At 36.0% G+C, this 18616-nt stretch overlaps 1 protein-coding gene across 1 annotated transcript in view; it reads right to left on the minus strand.

Annotated features, from left to right (window-relative positions):
- Positions 1–4588: 4588 nt before the first annotated feature.
- HCRTR2 (hypocretin receptor 2) overlaps positions 4589–18616 on the minus strand; it is a 109434-nt gene continuing 95406 nt past the window's right edge. The window contains exons 5-7 of the mRNA XM_072832553.1: positions 14712–14932; positions 11443–11564; positions 4589–9357 (exon numbers count right to left, since the gene is read on the minus strand). Of these exons, the coding sequence (XP_072688654.1) occupies positions 9128–9357; positions 11443–11564; positions 14712–14932 (573 nt within the window). The 3' untranslated portion in view covers positions 4589–9127. The remainder of the gene's footprint in view (positions 9358–11442; positions 11565–14711; positions 14933–18616) is intronic.

Here is an 18616-nt window from a genome sequence, read left to right on the forward strand (position 1 = left end):
TTACTGAACTGGTACTGCAGGATTCTGAAAGGATTTCTAATACATTACTGAATTAATAATTTCTGAGAGGACAGTTGTTAAGACTTTTTAAAAAATGTTTACCTTTTCAGTCTTAAGAACACCAGAACTGAGTTATTCATCAGGATTTGAAACCTACCAGGTGGGAAAGTATTTAAGTGGATTTGACATTTTCAAACAAATATGATAAAATATAGCTGCAAGGGAGGATACATACTTAAAAGAGAAGGGATAGTTTTCTAATAAGAAATATTTAGTTAAGTCAATTCTTAAAAGCCAAAATGCTTGACAGAGAAAGAACCCTCCTCTTAGAGTAGGAAAAATGCAGTATGATTAACTTTATAATCCAAGGAAGGGAGCTCTGCTGCCTTTTCATGATGCCAGAGTGTGGTAAGTTCTACTATTACAGGAGCTCTCAACAGAAGGAATAAAGCCATGGGATTTATAAAGTAAAAGGGCCTCATCTGCAGAGATATTCAAAGCGGCTAATTTAATATTTTTATAAGATGAATCAATAGGAAATTATTAATAGCTAGGCAAGAAAAGAAGTGGGATGACCTACTCCTGCCCTCAAACATACACAGTTAAAAGCAAAGACTGGACAGTAAGAAGAGCTGTAGAGGATTTACAAGGTCACATTAAGCAAATTTATATGGTTTTAAGGATAATTGGTAAGTAACGTAATTATTTTCAGAACAATTTCTGATGCAGGATCAAAAACACAAAGGGCCCCTGAAAGCTGAGAGAGTGTAAAGTAAGTCATGTGATTCATGCCAAGGCAGACTCTCCACTTGGAGATGTGAGTCTCTGGTATGCAATCCCAAATAAGGGAAGGGTGACTGGGGCTGATGGCCTGTCAGTCTAACTCAGTAAGTCTCTTATGCATTGCTTGAATTATTTATTTTCAACACTATAGCACAGCAGGAACTCTTGCATGGAAAATGTCCTGATTTTCATTAAAGCAAACAGAATTTTTTTGAACCAAATAATGTCTAGTAATGAGTTCAGGACTCATTTTTCTTTAGATGGGGAAGAAAGTAAATCCAAGATGTGACTAATAAACTGAGGATAAAATAAAAGGGTAAAGAATCCAATAGTCCGTTTGGGTTTGAAGGAAGGTATGGGAACACAAGCATGAGATTAAAGGATAATAAATTGTCAGCTCGGAATAAACTATCAGAGTTTTGCATTTCAGAGGAGGATATGTTGCCATAGGGGATAATAAGGCACAAAGTGCAATTCATAGACTACCAACTGCACTATGCAAACCTATGAGTGGCTTGGTGAAGAACAGTGGAAATCAAAGTCGTATATATTAAGGTAACCAAGGGAGTGTACAGCTGGATGCTGGGTACATCATCTACATGGACCTGGGGCTGGAGAGTGTGACTTCGATCTAGGAGCTAATGTATGTGAATGAGGGGATGAGAGATAAAAAAAGGCTGACAATGCTGGCAAAGAAAGAGAGAGGTAAATAATGATAAAGCCCTCAGAAAGGCCAGGTTTTACTGATGAATAGAAGAGTAGTCATCTGGGCCTAGGATGAATGACAGGGAGAATGCTGGTGCTACTTCCCAAATCCATGGTGGTTGGAGAAGGGGAATTAGTGTTCCCAATATATGGTTTAATTTAGATTAAAAAAAAAAAGATCCAAACAGTGTAGACTCTGGGAATATAGGGCATTTTGTTCTCAATGCGAAAAGGGTTTCAGAGGGATCCCTGGGTGGCGCAGCGGTTTGGCGCCTGCCTTTGGCCCCAGGCGCGATCCTGGAGACCCGGGATCGAATCCCACATCGGGCTCCCGGTGCATGGAGTCTGCTTCTCCCTCTGCCTATGTCTCTGCCTCTCTCTCTCTCTCTCTCTCTTTCTCTGTGACTAAATAAATAATAAATAAATAATAATAAATAATAAATAAATAAAAATTTAAAAAAAGGGTTTCAGAGAGCACATGGAAAGAATTGAGAAAAAATAAAACAAAAACATGAGTTGGGGAAAGAATTGCCATGTGATTATTATTAATTCATTAATTCAAGAGATACTTATCAAGTGACTTCTATATACCAGGCATCATTCTAGAACCCAGGGATATAGTAGTAAATAACACAGAGAAGGTCTGTGGCACCAAGAATCTTATATTTTTATTTATTATATGGAATTTTGGAGGAATTGGCAGTTATAGACTTTTTTTTTCACTGTCCCAAATTGTTATAACTATATGAATACCAGTCAAATAAACAAATACAGAAAGGAAGAAGAAGAAAGAAAGAAAGAAAGAAAGAAAGAAAGAAAGAAAGAAAGAAAGAAAGAAAGAAAGAAAGAAAGAAAAAAGAAGGAAGGAAGGAAGGAAGGAAGAAAGAAAGAAAGAAAGAAAGAAAGAAAGAAAGAAAGAAGAAAGAAAGGAAGGAAGGAAGGAAGAAAGAAGAAAGAAAGAAAGAAAGAAAGAAAGAAAGAAAGAAAGAAAGAAGAAAGAAAGAAAGAAAGAAAGAAAGAAAGAAAGAAAGAAAGAAAGAAAGAAAGAAAGAAAGAGAAAGATTATTTTTATGGAAAATGCTGTCTAGAATAGAAAAAATATGAAACCTAGATATTTGTATAAGAGAGTAAAACTAGCCACCAAACTAAGAAATATAATTGAAGAGAGGAGTAAACCAGATGAAGAAAGGAAATCTTTAAAAGGCTGAGGCATGAAATTAGCACACATTGGGTACTATTCTCAGACTAAATTATATATATATATATATATATATATATATATATATATATATATATTCAGGGTTTTTTTTTAAGATTTATTTATTTTAGAGTGAAAGAGAGTGTGTGAGAAGTGGGAGAGTGGGAGGAGATAGAGAAGGAGAGAATCCTCAAGCAGATTCCCTGCAGAGCACAGAGCCCAGATTTAGGGCTCAATCCCAGGACCCTGAGATCATGACTTGAGCAGAAATCAAGAGCTGGCCTCTTAACCGACCTTGACACCCAGGCACCCCTAACTCAGATACACACACACACACACACACACACACACACCATACACATATATATAATCACTCAGACATACATATATATACATGTGTATATGTGTTGGTAATACTCTAAAATGACAATTTTCCCCATTCTTTAGTAAATACTCTTCATGATATAGACATGACTTCATAAGCAAGTTCTCTACTTCATCTATCTATACCATATAAGGAGAACTCTTCAATCTGTGTCCCAGTGAAAAGAGAACATAACTTCTTTCTGGGCATGATCTTTTATCACATCTACAACAAATTAAACTTCATGTTGCCATACAGATTTCCCAGTTCCACAAATACTTTGTCTGTATCCTTTTTTCTTTGGAAATTATCAGTCTAACTCAAACTTTGTGAAATTAATTGGAAATTGATTACATAATAAGCAATAGTTTTTTTTAATTGAATATTATCTTTCTGCTATTGCATTGGGGCTGAACCTGTGAAAAGCAATGGATGAAATAGATATTTTATTTTAAAAGATGAAACAAGTACCACTTTTTTGGCATAAATCCCTAGTGACCTGCCATGGCCTTGGCCTAAGAATCTCAAAGTTGAGATCCCTTCCAAGTTGAAGCAGCAAGCTTAGCTAGGGCTTGGAATGGAAACTGATACAGATCCAATAGACCACTGACCAATAGACCAATAGATATTCAGGAGAGAAAATAAATGGCCTGTTTGGAGAGGATGTAAAATTAAAATTTTTGGCTATAATAATGCAAATATTTTTTTCCTTTTTCCTTGAGCTCTGCTTCATTTGTTCTTAAATTAACCATGTGTCATGGTTCATTTCAAGAGATAACAAGAGGCACTGAGTCATACCTATTGTTTGGGGCTGGTCTGAAAGGAGACAGGGAACTCCATAGGGTGAGGTGGGCTGTAGGGAGAGGTCTGCTCATGCTTAGCTTCCGGGGAGGCTGGGGTAAGGACTAAAGCTGGAGAGTAAGGAAATAGTAAAAACAGGGCAAGATCAAAGAGGTGCTTCAAGAAACTTACCTCATTACCCATTTCCCATTCATGGCCACTGGCCTAAATGAAAGCGGAGATGAGTTACATCTCTTCAGGGCTGACTCTGAGAGAAGTAGCCAAGTACCTAGTCTATGATAATAGATTACTCAAAGCAAAACACCTTCACCCCTGAAATAGCTAGTCTTGGGATTTTACTCTGTTTCACTTTGTCTCTAGAAACCATCCCATACTCAAGTCACATTTCCCTAGATGGAGTCAAGTATGTACCTTGCCCAGTTACTTTGACTCCATTTTTGATACAAGCTAGAATAAAGAGTAGTAAATAAAAATGAACTTTTAAATAAAAATCCTTGGCAGTTGATGCTGTCATTTATCAGAATCATTTAAGAAATGAGAAGCAGAAAATATACATTTTAAAATTTATAATTAACTTAAAAGAACCCTAAAAGTTTTATATATAATGACCAAGAAAAAAATTGCTTAATTTTGGAAATGCCATACTTATTAGTCTAATAATAAATTGAAAATCACAAGGTCATAATTTTCTTTAAATACAAATAATATTCAGTCTCTTGAATCTGATAAAAGTTCCAAAATTTAATGATATATGTCAGTGGCTTAACATAATTTTTATGAAATATTTCTGTATTAATCTTAACCATCCTTAGTTTAGTACCTGCTCTTAAAAACAACATTAAAAATCTTTTATATCATGATTATCCCTGGTTATATAAACTTATTGGGAAAAATATTTTTATCATTAAGTACCACACCAGAGGGCTTAATTTAATCCTTAACTGTGAAGATTTGACACTAGTTATGAGTAAATATCCAACGTATCTAATCAACAAAAACAAGATTTTTCATACAATAGAGAGGGCAGTGTAAATGTGATTATCGAATTCTCAATATGGTTTTTACTTAAAAAGTACATGACAAGCATCCTTCACAGTAGTTGGTGTGTAATCCCATTGGATTTGATAAGAAATTTCTTCATGAACACACAGTAAATCAGGCATAAAGAACTTTAAATGTATAACTATTAAACAAGTGACATGATGTTACATACATGGAATACAACAATTATAGAAATACATTTCAGGAACTTAAAAGACATTCTAACCCCAAAGCTTATAAAGAAATTGTAAGAGAATAGAAATACGTGGCAAATGGGAGGGAGTGTTTTGTTTTGCTCCCTCTTTGATTGCAGCAGTATTCTAGAATACAATCCTCTTTGAATCTGGGGAGATAACACTGTTTTCCATACCTTTGCACTTCATTTTCTGAGGTACATGAAGTAGTAGAATAGATTTAAGTTAATAATATTTTTTGTTTACATATTATCACTAAAAAATCAATTATTTTACTTCATGCCATTTGGAAACTAATTGTATATAACCTAATGGAATTTTCTTTTTCTGACCTGTAACTTGTAGAAAGTAGAAAAGTTGTCTATTGTAAAATTAACTGGAATTGAAAAACTTTCTAAGTTGCAATAAATAACCAGATTTTTTTTTTTGAAATGCAGTTGATTACTATTATCAAGCATGAAAGATTCTATTATTATACTGGTAATAAAACAATAATAGCCCTCCTCACAATTTGTGTCCATAAGCATGTTTAGGTGTTTTCATTGTGATAGTTCAGGTTTATGTATATTCAGAACTCATTTTACAAACATATTTACTTCTTTGATAAAAAAAAAATGCACACTGGGAGTGAAATTCAGTATCACTATGCCTAATACTTTTGCAATTAACTCATCAATGATTTGTAATAGTTATTTGATATCTAAGAATCACTCCAAGTCTTGCAGCACTTAAAAGTCATTTTCCTCAGAAACTGGGAGTCATCTTTTGCCAAGAATGAATGAATTCAAATATCAAAGTGTTCATGGGTTTGTAGAAATTCAGAAATAATGAAGTTCAAATGTATTCTATATTCGATAAAATTATCTCATCCTTATTGATAACAAAATTTCAGTAACATTAATGACATCTTACATTAAATCTTTGAAATACAGCAAAAAAGACAGATGCATATTATATGTATAGCATAAAACCTTTGTAACATAGTCTTTACATAAGAAGTCTCTCTTTTGTGTTATTAGCGCATAATGAGGGGACTAGTTGACCCTTTGTTCCATAAGATTGGCAGGTTTTGGAAACAACACCTTCTCTACCCCTTGTCCTAGGAAGGTAACCATACTTCATCCAGACCTCTTAGTAGGGGGTTCCAGTATTAACATGTTGAAAGCAAGCAACACATACAGTCTGCTACTCCATTACCACTGTTTCTTATAAGTCCTGGTGTTTGTTTTCCTTCCAGGCAATGATCATTCTTAGAAACTGTCTACTTCCACAAGACCGTCTTTCATAAGTGTAAGTAAAACTGGAGATTTAAAAGTTTTAGTTAGAAACTCAAGTCATCCAGGTATCTGTAAAGTACACAAGGGCTTTAAAACCAGTCTTCATTCACATTGCGCTTGTCACTCCGGGGCAATTGGTTCATATCTGTCTCTTTGAGATGACACTGCGTGACATTTAACATTGATATTCAGCCTCTTTTTCCAGACATCCAACCAGGTTGACAGTAGTGATGACGATGGTCCCTGCACAGATACCTGTGCAATAAAATACTTAATTTTGCATGGGCTAATTAGCAGGTGCCAGGTGGTATTATTTGGAGCAGTGGTTCTCAAGTTTTCAGGTGCTTCAGGATAATCTGTAGGGTTTGTTAACAAACAGAGTCCTGGACGCCACCCCCAAAGTTTCTGATTCAGAAGATCCAAGATAGGATGGAAATTTGCATGTCTAATATGTCCTTAGATGAGGCTGATGTAGATGGTTCAGAACCACATTTTGAGAATCACTTATTTAGAGCAAAGGCATCTTAACTTATGAGTCTGTCCTTCACAGGCAATCATACGATGCTGCCTCCTGGATCCTCTCTCTCTCTCTTTCTCTCTCTCTCTCTCTCCTTCTCTCTTGCTCTCCCTCTTTCAATCTCACTCCTTCTTAAACAATAAAAAACAACTAGATATATTACAGTCTTAATAATTTAGCTCTTATTCTGAGATACCACTTAGACATTAAGGCATACTATCAATATTACTTGAAGGATACTCAAACTATTAAAAATGCTAGCTCTCATCACAATCTGAGTATTAAAACACTCCTTTCACACAGCATAAACAAGAAAGTTCCCAAATGTGCAAAGAGAAGGAAGGAGAGAGTTATAATACTTTGCTTTTGTTGTTATCTTTCTGTTAATTAGCAATATAATTTCAATAAACTTTATATGTGAGGGTGGTTTTTGTTTTGAGTAGGAAAAAACACAAGGTAGTCCCATACTCTAAAATAGGAAAACAACTTGTGGACAATTTGCTTGTATTACTTCTTTTGGAAAATGATGAGTTGGAAAATAGCATGCAAATGAATGAGATAATTTTTATCTTCTATAAAAATCTTTCTTAAATATTATTCTCTATATCTTTTGTTTCAATAAAAATAAGGATATCTGCTGCTGTAATATAAGAAGAGCAGAAAGTTTCATGAACATCTCTTTTACTTCAATTTTTAAAAAATATTTTATTTATTCATTCATGAGAGACAGAGAGAGAGAGAGAGAGAGAGAGGCAGAGACACAGGCAGAGGGAGAAGCAGGCTCCCTGCGGGGAGCTGGATGTGGGACTTGATCCCGCGTCTCCAGGATCATACCCTGGGCCGAAGGCAGACGCTCAACCACTGAGCCACCCAGGTGTCCCTTAGTTCAATTTTAAAATGAATATTTGAATTAGAAAAATTTTGCAGAGGGACAAGTTTGAAATATTCAGTGCTTTGGATTGCAGATCTCACATTTGTACAAAACACTCTATGTGGCTACTCATTTGTGTGTGAGTTTGGAGCCAGTACTTCCAGCCTAATCACCTGTAGGCCTACGTGGAATTTGATGACATCAACCATGTCACTGTAAGAATCAGAAACAAAACAGGAAAGCTTTACTGTTCATGTCTCATGTTAGTTGCTTCACTGCCCCACCCACATTTGAATCTGTCCTCAAGAGTGGTTTGCTGTCTGGTGAACTCTATCAACATGTCTCCCTCAGTAACCTAGAGCTCTTTTGAAGGCACATGTACATCTTCCCTAGATGTACCTCATTCTCCAGCACCTAGCACAGTGGGTGCTCATATTTAATAAATGTTTATGAAATTTAAATAAATGTAAGTATTTACCATCAAATCTCCATGGCAGTAGTAACTGTTCCATAGGGGACCCAGCTCTGACTCAGTAGTCCACTACTCTTTTTCTTTGTAAATTGCATTCTTAATTTAATCCAGCAAGGACGACTACATCATTTTTATTGGTTAGAAGAATCCTATCTTATTTTCAAATGTTGAAGTCTTTTCTTAGAGATGGAGATTGTTATGTATTTGTAGTTACTCCAAAATTATTATTTTAATACAGTCTTACTGGCCATATGTTGTGATGAGAAATGTTAGCAGTGGTAAGGTTACAAACCTGAGAAAAATGTGTAAATGGGTGATAAAATTCAGGGAAAATAAAAGTTTAATAGTATGTATTTTTAAATAGTTTTGAAAGATAGCTTTTGAGTTATCTCATATAATATACTATTTTGTATATAAATATTCTCTCAGATGTCACATCATAATGACAGTCTTTTGTGATTTTTGAAACTACGAAGTCAACTAACATGTCTGTTGTAAATTCAGAGTTAGTAATTGCTACTTCTTTTAGTAGACAAAAGAAAATCATTGGATAACTCTTGGTAATTTTTTGCAAACAATCTGCAGGTGAGAGATTAAAATAACAATTAGAATTTAAAATATTCAAACATTTAATGGACATAAATCATAATACGTGAAGCTAAAAGTGAAATAGCCTAACGTAAATTCAGTTGAAAGTCAAACTTCTAACATGTTTAAATCCAAAGCTGAGAAATTATTTTAAACTGACTTTTTTTTTATTTCCAAAAAGCAATAGATTAAAAAACAAAAAAGGTCCACAACGTAATTTTAGCTTCAGATCATTAGGGTAATAAAGTTTGTGTACACAGAGATTTTTAGAAAAGAGTAGTTTTCCTCAGATATCCCTGTCATATGAATGAATGTTCTACCAGTTTTGAAGTGGCCCTGCTCCATTGGCTGCTGGGAGTGTGCTTATGCTGGTGAGCACAACTTGCTCTGAGAGTTTTGATACGTTGTCGAAATTGCTGATCTGGGTGGTCAGAGACTTCCGACTCTCTGTACTCGTCCGGCCCCGGGTGAGCCGGTCCTCCTGGCGATGGTGAACTCCAAGGCAACAGCAAGAAAATGCAGCTTTAAATTCCTCTCTAAACTTTCCTGGCAAACCAGGGAGAAAGAAAGGAAAAAGAATTATGTGTAAATATGATTCAACAAATTGTGCATAGGGTACCACCCAGTTGCTCCCTTGAGCCAAACTAGCAATGAGGTGCAGCATTTTGCAAAAAGGGGGAAATGGGAAGAGGAAATGGCATTACGGGAAGCTTGCTAGACTCTTGAAACAATAAGCTATTTCCATAAAGTAATCTGACTGCCTTTCATGTGGGATGTTTGCAGTTTGTTTCACTCTCTCTTAGAGTCCCATCTTCTATATTTGTGATTGGGGGCTATTATAGATAGCTATAATAAAAATGATCATCGGTAGGATGTTCAGAGATACTTAATAATTTCAAAAATGAGGAAACCTGTGTTGGATAGAGCCTGAATATTTTGAAATTACGCCTACATTAGACTCCGAAGAAACTGTTCTACTGGCACACTCAGTTCAACAAGGTTATCTAGAAAAAACATCTTAAAATATATAGAAAATTTCTAAAATTTCATAATCTCTATAAGGCAGTAGAAAAAACAAGGAAAAACTACAAATTTTAGAAGTTATTTCTTATCTTTACATTACTGATGTGAAATTGGAGAAGTATGAAAATAAAAGTCATTCTTTTAAGGATAAATGAACGGTTTTGGTGGTCATCATTTCTCCTCTCTGAGCTTCCATTACCAAACTGGGTGACTGAGTGATTACACAAGAAGAGAATGTTCAAGGGACTTGGACAATCACAGGCACATATCAAGTTCCCAGGGATTCTCAGCCACCTACCCTGCCTCACTCCACCCCACAATAGCACTTTGACTTGGTTCTGTTGCTTTGACTTCAAACACTTCTCTCTATAGACTTCTGTAGGTTTGATCTGCTTAGTGCAAGGCTTGGGGCTGTAGTCATCTCTAACCCCAGTGGCTTCTCCACTGCTTTCCAAGCCACAATTCCACATGGTCCCTTGACCCCTCAAAGGAAGCACATGAGCAGTGAGTGGAATTTGGTTATCTCAGATCTAATGATGTCTTTATTCTGGAGATGGGTTGGATGTGGCAGGGGAAGGCAAGAAAAGGGGCAATCCAAGCCAAAACAAACCCCACATATACACCACCCGAGTCTCTGAAAGATGAAATAAAGCAGCTATATTAAGGGTATATGTCATGATTGAGAAAAAAAAAATTGTTAAAAAAAAAAATCTCACTGACTGGGTAGTTGGTCCTTTTTTTTTTTTTTTTTTAAATAACCCATACAATCTACAAGGCCAAAGATGAAGTTGGAAAATACACATACTTTATTAAGTATGCAATAAAACGAATTGCCTTTTCTTCCATATCAAATTATCATATATTTGGAGATAGCAATGAAACAGAAATAGCCGAGCAGTGAGAGAAGACAGTGTCAAGATGTAGCTAATTAAAACACAACTATAAAGGTCAGTCAGGCAAAATGTTTGTAAATAAAACAACTAGATAAATGATTTTTTACAATTCTGTAGGTTCCATAAACAGAGAAAGATTAAATCGGATACAGATGTGTGTCTGTGTGTGTCATTTAGCTTGTGTGTTATTTAGAAGTAATATCATTTTTTGTGGTCAGTGAGAAATCTTGAGATAACCCCACGAGATGTTACTCACAAGAGAAATGTAAATACAGAAAAATACCCCAAAGTGGAATGGTTCCAATTCAGTCTCAAGGAGGCAATCTCAATGTTGGCAAAGGAAATAATATAGCAAGCCTGTTCTTTTTTTTCAGACAAAATTATTTTACATTTTGGTAAATCATAAGTTTAATATATGACAAGCAAGATTCTGTGTTCTCCAGTTCCTACAATTTTCACTTTCCTCCTATTCAACATTTCTTTTAAATTTTACAGGCGAATAACTTAGATGATTTTCTCTGATGAGTTAGGTAACATGTGCTCCCTTTCATAAGGGAAAAACCTCAAGATGAATTAGTTCGAGGGAAAAAAATATCTCATTGTATAGCAATTAAGCTCTTCACATATTCCGAGAGCATTCAAAACCTTTTGGTCATCGATCCGTTGCGCTTAGCTGGGATTGTGGCTTATGTTGAAGGAACATTTGAAAACTCACCACTGAGAAAATTATAAATAATTGGGTTCGCAGCACTATTAGCATATACAAGCCAGTGTGAAAATGTAAACCAGGCATATACGGTCTCTCTGTCTTCCGTGTGGGTAAACATCCCAAATACTCTGTGGGAAAAACAAAACAAAACAAAAAACAATGATGGGAAATCCAGGGTGATTCTGAAAAGTATTTTTTAAATAAGAAAATTATGAGTGAACATAGCCCTTGATGGAAGCTGCCTAACCTGTGTCTTCCTCGGCAGCAGGCATTGGTGTATGGCACTGTACTGGGTTTAGAAAAATTTCAGTGCCTGAACAAAATCTCCATCGCACAATTAGTAAATCAAAGGCCAAATGAAGTCAGATAATGATCTTTCGCTCCTATAAACAACAAATGCAATAATACTATTTCTGGTGGGTAAGAGTATAGACGTTGAATACATAGGTGTCCCTTCTTTCATTTTGTTTCTAAATACGACTGAACAATTTTTGTTACTATTCCATTTTGTGTGTCATTTATTTATTTTTTAAAAATATTTTATTTACTTATTCATGAGACACACACACACACACACACATAGAGAGAGAGAGAGGCAGAGACACAGGCAGAGGGAGAAGCAGGCTCCATGCAGGGAGCCCGACGCAGGACTCGATCCCGGGTCTCCAGGATCACACCCCGGGCTGCAGGAGGCGCTGAACAGCTGAGCCACCAGGGCTGCCCTTGTGTGTTATTTAAAGAGCACTCCCAAACTGCAGTCTTTGAGAACTACTTCCTACCTGCCTTTGTGCATTGATCAAAGTATAATCTTCCCAGCCTTGTTGTAAGTTGCCTTCTGGGACTTCATTACAGCCAGAGAGAAACTAGTTTTCAGTAGGCAAAATTATGGTAACTTCCTAAAATTCCTGGGTTTTAGTATTTTCATTGATTACTTAAACTCTGAAAAATATTTCATTATTTTAAACTTAAATATCATTTTTAAGGGCAGCCCCAGTAGCTCAGCGGTTTAGCGCCACCTTCAGCCAAAGGCCTGATCCTGGAGACCTGGGATCCAGTCCCACATCAGGCTCCCTGCATGGAGCCTGCTTCTCCCTCTGCCTGTGTCTCTGCCTCTCTCTCTTTCTGTGTGTCTCTCATTAATAAATAAATAAAATCTTTAAGAAGTATATCATTTTAAAGATTTGTTCCATACTCAGAAATATTCCATCTATCAAATTCTATTCACTAGCCAACAGCAGGTCACTTGTAACTACCCAATAAATTTTATAGGCTGAAGATTATGATGCATTTCCTGCCAGAGGCTCCATCACTGATTGTGTAATTCGATTACATGTGATGGTGCCCATGATAGAAATGCATTTCTGGAATAAAGTGATGCTCTGTGGAGTACTGGAGTTTTACAAAAATACAATATGGAGGGAAATAACATGGACAAATGGAATTAATGGTATGTTATGACCCTCTGGCATAATATGTCTTTGAAATCCTAGACAAACTAGAACTGCTTTACAGAGGCTGGTTTTAAGGAGTCAGACAAAAAACTGTTTTAAGGAAAACAGTGTAGGAATGTATTGGTAAGAGACAGGAAACACAAGCATAAGGTACAAGGGCAAGCAAAGGGATAAGCATTTGAAGAAAATGTGTGTGGGAAAGAAAAACAATTTCCAAGGCTATTTAAAGTTTTTCTCAAATTTTGTGGAAAAGAGCAGAATGCTAAAAAAAAAAAAAAAAAAAAAAAAAAAAAGGAAATAATTTAACATAGACTTTCTTCTTAGCTGTTTATTTTCATTGGAAAGGGAGGTCTTTAAATTAGAAAAATAAGGAAAATATTATGGACAAATAAATATTTGGAACTAATTAAAGAGCAAGTACAAGTGCTGAGATGCAGGGAATCCAAATGAGCAGTGCAGAGAGCAGTGAATCTAACTTTCATTGAATTTAGACAGACTACCATAAAAGTACAAACATTTTTCTAAATGACTACTGAAAGTCATTCAGTAGTATAGCATGTTTACAAGATTCGTAAAAGTAGAAAACAGCATCTAGCCAAAGATCACAATAGATTTGTATGGGATTTCTGTGGTCCAGAAAAATCAGACAGAAACTAGGAAGAGATGTGGAAGGCAGAGGAGCTTTCAGTTTCTCGTGAGCCAGTATGTATCTCAAGGCTTCACGCTGCCGAAAATCTGACGCCTTTAAGGCTATGTCTGTACTAAATAATACTACCAAACAAAGATTCATTTTCCATCAAAAAAGTTATTAAGCAATCAAAAACAAGGGCCAAGAAGAATGAGAAATCTTTGCAGCTGGTTATACCACCTTTACTGTGTGTGACTCCAGCCAAAGCTGCGGCTCTCCAGAGCCTCCAGCTGTGAGGAATATGATATTGACTCTGAATCAGGGAAAAGTGAGAGGAGCAATCCTAGTTTAAGTTCGAAGCCTATTATAAACAAAATTACTATTACCTTGGGGCCAGTCTGTTTGCAACAGTTATGATAATTCCCAATAAAGTTGGCTGGCTGTGAAGTTCATGTGTACCGTGGCCCCTGCATCGCTGTTCGCTGTTCGGTTGGTCAGTTGTTTTAACTGAACAGTGTATCTGTAGCCTAACAAATAACACACTTTCTCACCGAAATGTTTTGTGCTAATTTTTATTAATAGTCACCCTGAGCCCTTGATTCAGTGCCTTCAGGAAATGGATTTTTTTTCCCCTATTTAAACATTCAAAACACAGTTTGAGCTGTGATTCCATTTTTTTGTATGTGCTTACAAATGCACTTTTAAGTATAATTAGAATGCTAACAAAACATCCCTATCTCTTTTTATCTTTCTGTCATAATTCCCTATGTATGAGGACAAAGTTTTGGAAAACCTGTTTGTTCTGATCAAAAAAGAGCCCCAAGCTGTAAATGAGGTTTGTTTTTTGGTTTTTTTTTTTTTTTTTTTTTTTTTTTTTTTGCGTTAGAACTTTTTCTGCAACTAAGGCTCAGCAATTAGCTTGAAGAGGTCAGGGGAACATCTGTTTTTTGTCTGCCATTCAACACGGAATTTCCAGGACAAGAGCCTGTGGAGTCTGAGCATTCTAAAAGGCTCTCTGCCTTACCTGTTGGGAACAACAGCACTTTGAGTTATCTGGCCTAACAAACTATCTGGGCAAAGGGCTAGGGTTTTACTCTGGTTTAAGAAGAAGAAAAAGAAGAAGAACAAGAAAAAGGTATTCATTAAGAACCAAGAAATGACAGTCACTTTATTTTCAAAGAATACATGAACTTTACCTCTTTAGCACGTTGAGGATGCTAATTGGTAAGTAGCAAATTGCAAACACCAAAAGTACAACCATTAGCATCCGGGCTGTTTTCCGTCTGGCTCGGATCTGCTTTATTTCAGCGGCCACAGCGCTAATCCTGGACTTGGTCTGCTGTCCTGGCCCTCGAGGCTGTGAAGCAGGCTGCAGGGGCTTCCATTTTCTCTGAACTACAGATGATGTTCCAGGGATCTAAAAGGAACAGAGACTCTTTATTGCTATCTGACTCAGGGAAGTTCCACTTTGGAAAACTAACTAGAAAATACAGGAAGGAGAGTGTTCTGGATACTTGTGGTCCAGAGAGCCGTGAGGGCCTGTTTCCCTAGAACGTTTGCTGAGCTGAATATGTTCTGGAGTAATACAGTTGAATATCAAATAGGAGTTTGGTTGGAAAAGAAGCTGAACATCCCATTTTTGTCAAGGTCTAAAGAGAGCTACAAATAGCTCTTTATAAACCGAAAACAAAGTTGTACATCCAGATGATGGAATATTATTCGGTGCCAAAAAGAAATGAAATGCGAAGCCAGGAAAAAACATGGGAAACTTAAATGCATATTACTAAGTAAAAGAAGCCAATCTGAAAAGGCTACAGATCTAAAGGCTACAACCATATGATATCTTAGGAAAAGTGAAATCAGAAAGACAATAAATAAGTCAGTGGTGGCCAGCGGGTGGTGGTGAGGGAGTGTTGGGGGGCAAATGGCAGAGCATAGAGGATTCTTGGGGCAGTGGCTAAATGTCATTATACATTATACAATGTATTTGGATACACTATCCAAACCCATGGAATGTACAACTTTAAGAGTGAACCCTTAGGTAAGCTATGGACTTTGGATGACTCTATGTCACTGTAGGTTCATCAGTTGTAACGAATGTATCACTTTGGGGAGGGATATGGATAATGGGGAGACACTGCATGAGTGGAGGTAGGAGGCATTTGGGAAACTTGCGTATCTTTCACTTGATTTTGCTGTGAACTTACAACTGCTCTTAAAAGCAAAACAAAGCAAGCAAACAACAACCAAGCACAACTCTTAATTAAAAGGAGAGAGAAGTAAAAACTGGCAAAGACCTGTAAAAGGACAACAATATCATCTTGTTAGGAATTCAGGCTCAGCTCAAATACCTCAGTTTAAAGAGAGGGGAAAACCCAACAGGTAATTGCAAAATAACCCGAATGGATTTTTTTTTCATGCATCAATACTGCCATCTGCTGCCAGATGGACAGATAGGACGCAAATACCTAGTGCTTTTTATTAGATTTTATTTCTCAGGTTTGGCCAAGGCAAACCTTGAATGAGGGAATAAAAAATAAATAAATAAAATACTCTCTGTTGCTTACTATTTCTTGTTATGAAATTGCTTGAAACCAATTTTGTGTTCCAGCCTGGCCTTTAAAACGCATACAAATACAGTGAGAATCCCTTGTGGTCTTACATTAACATTTCAAATAGCTGGAATTTGTAATAACAGTTATACAACTTGTACTTTTCCATTTCTTTTCAAAGTTATTTGATAATAGCAGGGAGTCCTTCCAACTATAATATTTTCTTAATTGCAAGCTCACAAAGATTGATAGGGTTTAGTGAGCAAAACAATAAAATTCAGCACACGTAATTTTTTAAGAGGAAAATGTGCCAACAAGAACACCATAGCCCTGTGTTCATTCTAAGACTCCATGGTCCTCTTTGTTTTGTTAAGATTATTCAATTGTTGCTTTTATCTCTGTGCAGCTAGCCTGCACAGAGCCATGCGCTCCTGTATTCTCTAAGAATGCACATTGGATGGGCTCTGTTGCTTTATACATCACAAGAACCAGGTGTGTTAGATAATCTTTGCAAACAGAATTTTACTTTGATTTCTACACAGACAAATTAATATGGAGCTTCTTTTGACCATAACTATTCTCTCTCAAAAAGAAACAAAGTTAATGAAAATCTGCCCTTAAATAGAAAAACATTTGATAAATTATATCTCTTCTGGATCTATATGTTCTGTCATGTAGACTCATCTTTCCACATAATGGTGATCTTATACATTTTCTTATCTATCTTACTGGTGGCGTGTGTGGGGAGGCACCGAGGATCCTTCTTCCTCTGTGAGTCTCTTTTTAAATAGTCATTTAAAAAATAACTAAGAAGAAGCTGCAATGGATGTTGAAAAGTTCCAGTAAAACTCTAACATGAGTAACCCTATAAATATCTGCTAAATGATCTTGAACTGTTTTCTAAATGAAACTTTGGCAAATCTATCACTGAGTGCTCCCCTGAAGGAAAGAAACAAAATTACGCATCTGGTAACTTCCTCAACCTTCAGAAACAGAATCCTCATGAAGGAAAACTGCCAGTGGGAGTATGGCTATGGTCCCTGCACTCAGAAGGAAAAACAAAGAAGCAAAATCAGTCATAATGTCCTCTTTTAGATGATGATGATCTAAATAAAGGATGGAAGATGTTTAATCCTGAACTCATCTTGAGGAGACCTACAAATGTCCCCATCGAGAAGTTGTATATGTCTACAGAAAGTCAGCATGATGATAATAGAAATCACTGATACTAATTGAGCTCCAGGAACACTGTATAGTCTTGAGTAATTACTAATGTGTTCCTAAATGTAGACTATTATAAATCCCACTTAGAGATGATCAAGCAGACAGTGAGAAAGCTTAAACAAAATGTCCATGTCTACGTCTAACAAGTCAGAATTGGCACTCAGGTCTGTCTGATTGCAAAGCTCATCTTTTCCCATTCTCACTAAGGCTTCCATTTATCAACTTCAACACAATGTATTATGGAAGTCAGTAAATTTTTTAATATATGCTTAGTTACACGAAATAATAGTCATACAAAAGGGCACTGAGAAATCCAACCTGGAAAGCTGTCCATGTAGGAAGGCCTTTCCCTGTCACCTCAGGAAGAGCTCAACAATCCCACCGTGGAAAGCATGTGCATGCATGCACGTGCGCACACAGTCACATGCATACATACACACACACTCTCTCTCTCCCCACTTTTATTCCTTCCACTATTATAAATTTTCAAATCATCTTTGATCATCCTGGAAGAGGTATGAATTCCATTCCAATTATGAATTGGAAATATCAAAGCCCATAAATAATGGATTTTGAAACCTGCTCTTTCATAAGAAGTATTTGGACCAGGATTAAGTTATAAGAAAAGGCAAACATGCTGCATTCATTAAAAGAATAGAGAATATTATGAATAATGAATAAATTTCCAAACTTAAGTGAGATGGATAAATATCTTGAAAAACAAAGATTACCGAAAATGACACTAAAGATGACCAAATTTGATGCTATCATACCAAACCTTGCTACATAAAACCTCCAGGCCCAGAGAGATCCAGTGATGAATTCAATCAAACAGTACAAAATAAATAATATCCTTCTTATTCAGACTCTTTCTGAAATTCAAAGAAATAATACTTTCCAACTAATTTTATAGGATTACAGTTACCCCAATAATCAAGGACATGGACATGATAACAAAAGAAAGCAATTGACTATCTCTCATGAATGGCGATAAAAAAATTGCTTAAAATATATTATCAAATCATATTTAGAAACATACAGAAAGATTAATAAAATTCACTCAACAAACCGGATTTATTCTAGCAATTCAGTGTTCATTTAACATTCGAAAATTAATGCAATTTATCTTATTAACAGAATAAGAAAAAATATGACTATCTCAATATAAAGGAAAATCATTTGAAAAATTCAACACCTTTTCATGATAAAAATTTCAGTAAACTTGTAAACTTAGTGATAGCAGGAAACTTTATCAACTTGGTAAAAGTCATATATAAATAGCCTTTAGCTATCATCCTACCTAATGGGGAAAGATTTAAGACTTT

Source organism: Canis lupus, chromosome 7 (assembly GCF_048164855.1).
Source record: "Canis lupus baileyi chromosome 7, mCanLup2.hap1, whole genome shotgun sequence".
Classification (NCBI taxonomy): Eukaryota; Metazoa; Chordata; class Mammalia; order Carnivora; family Canidae; genus Canis; species Canis lupus.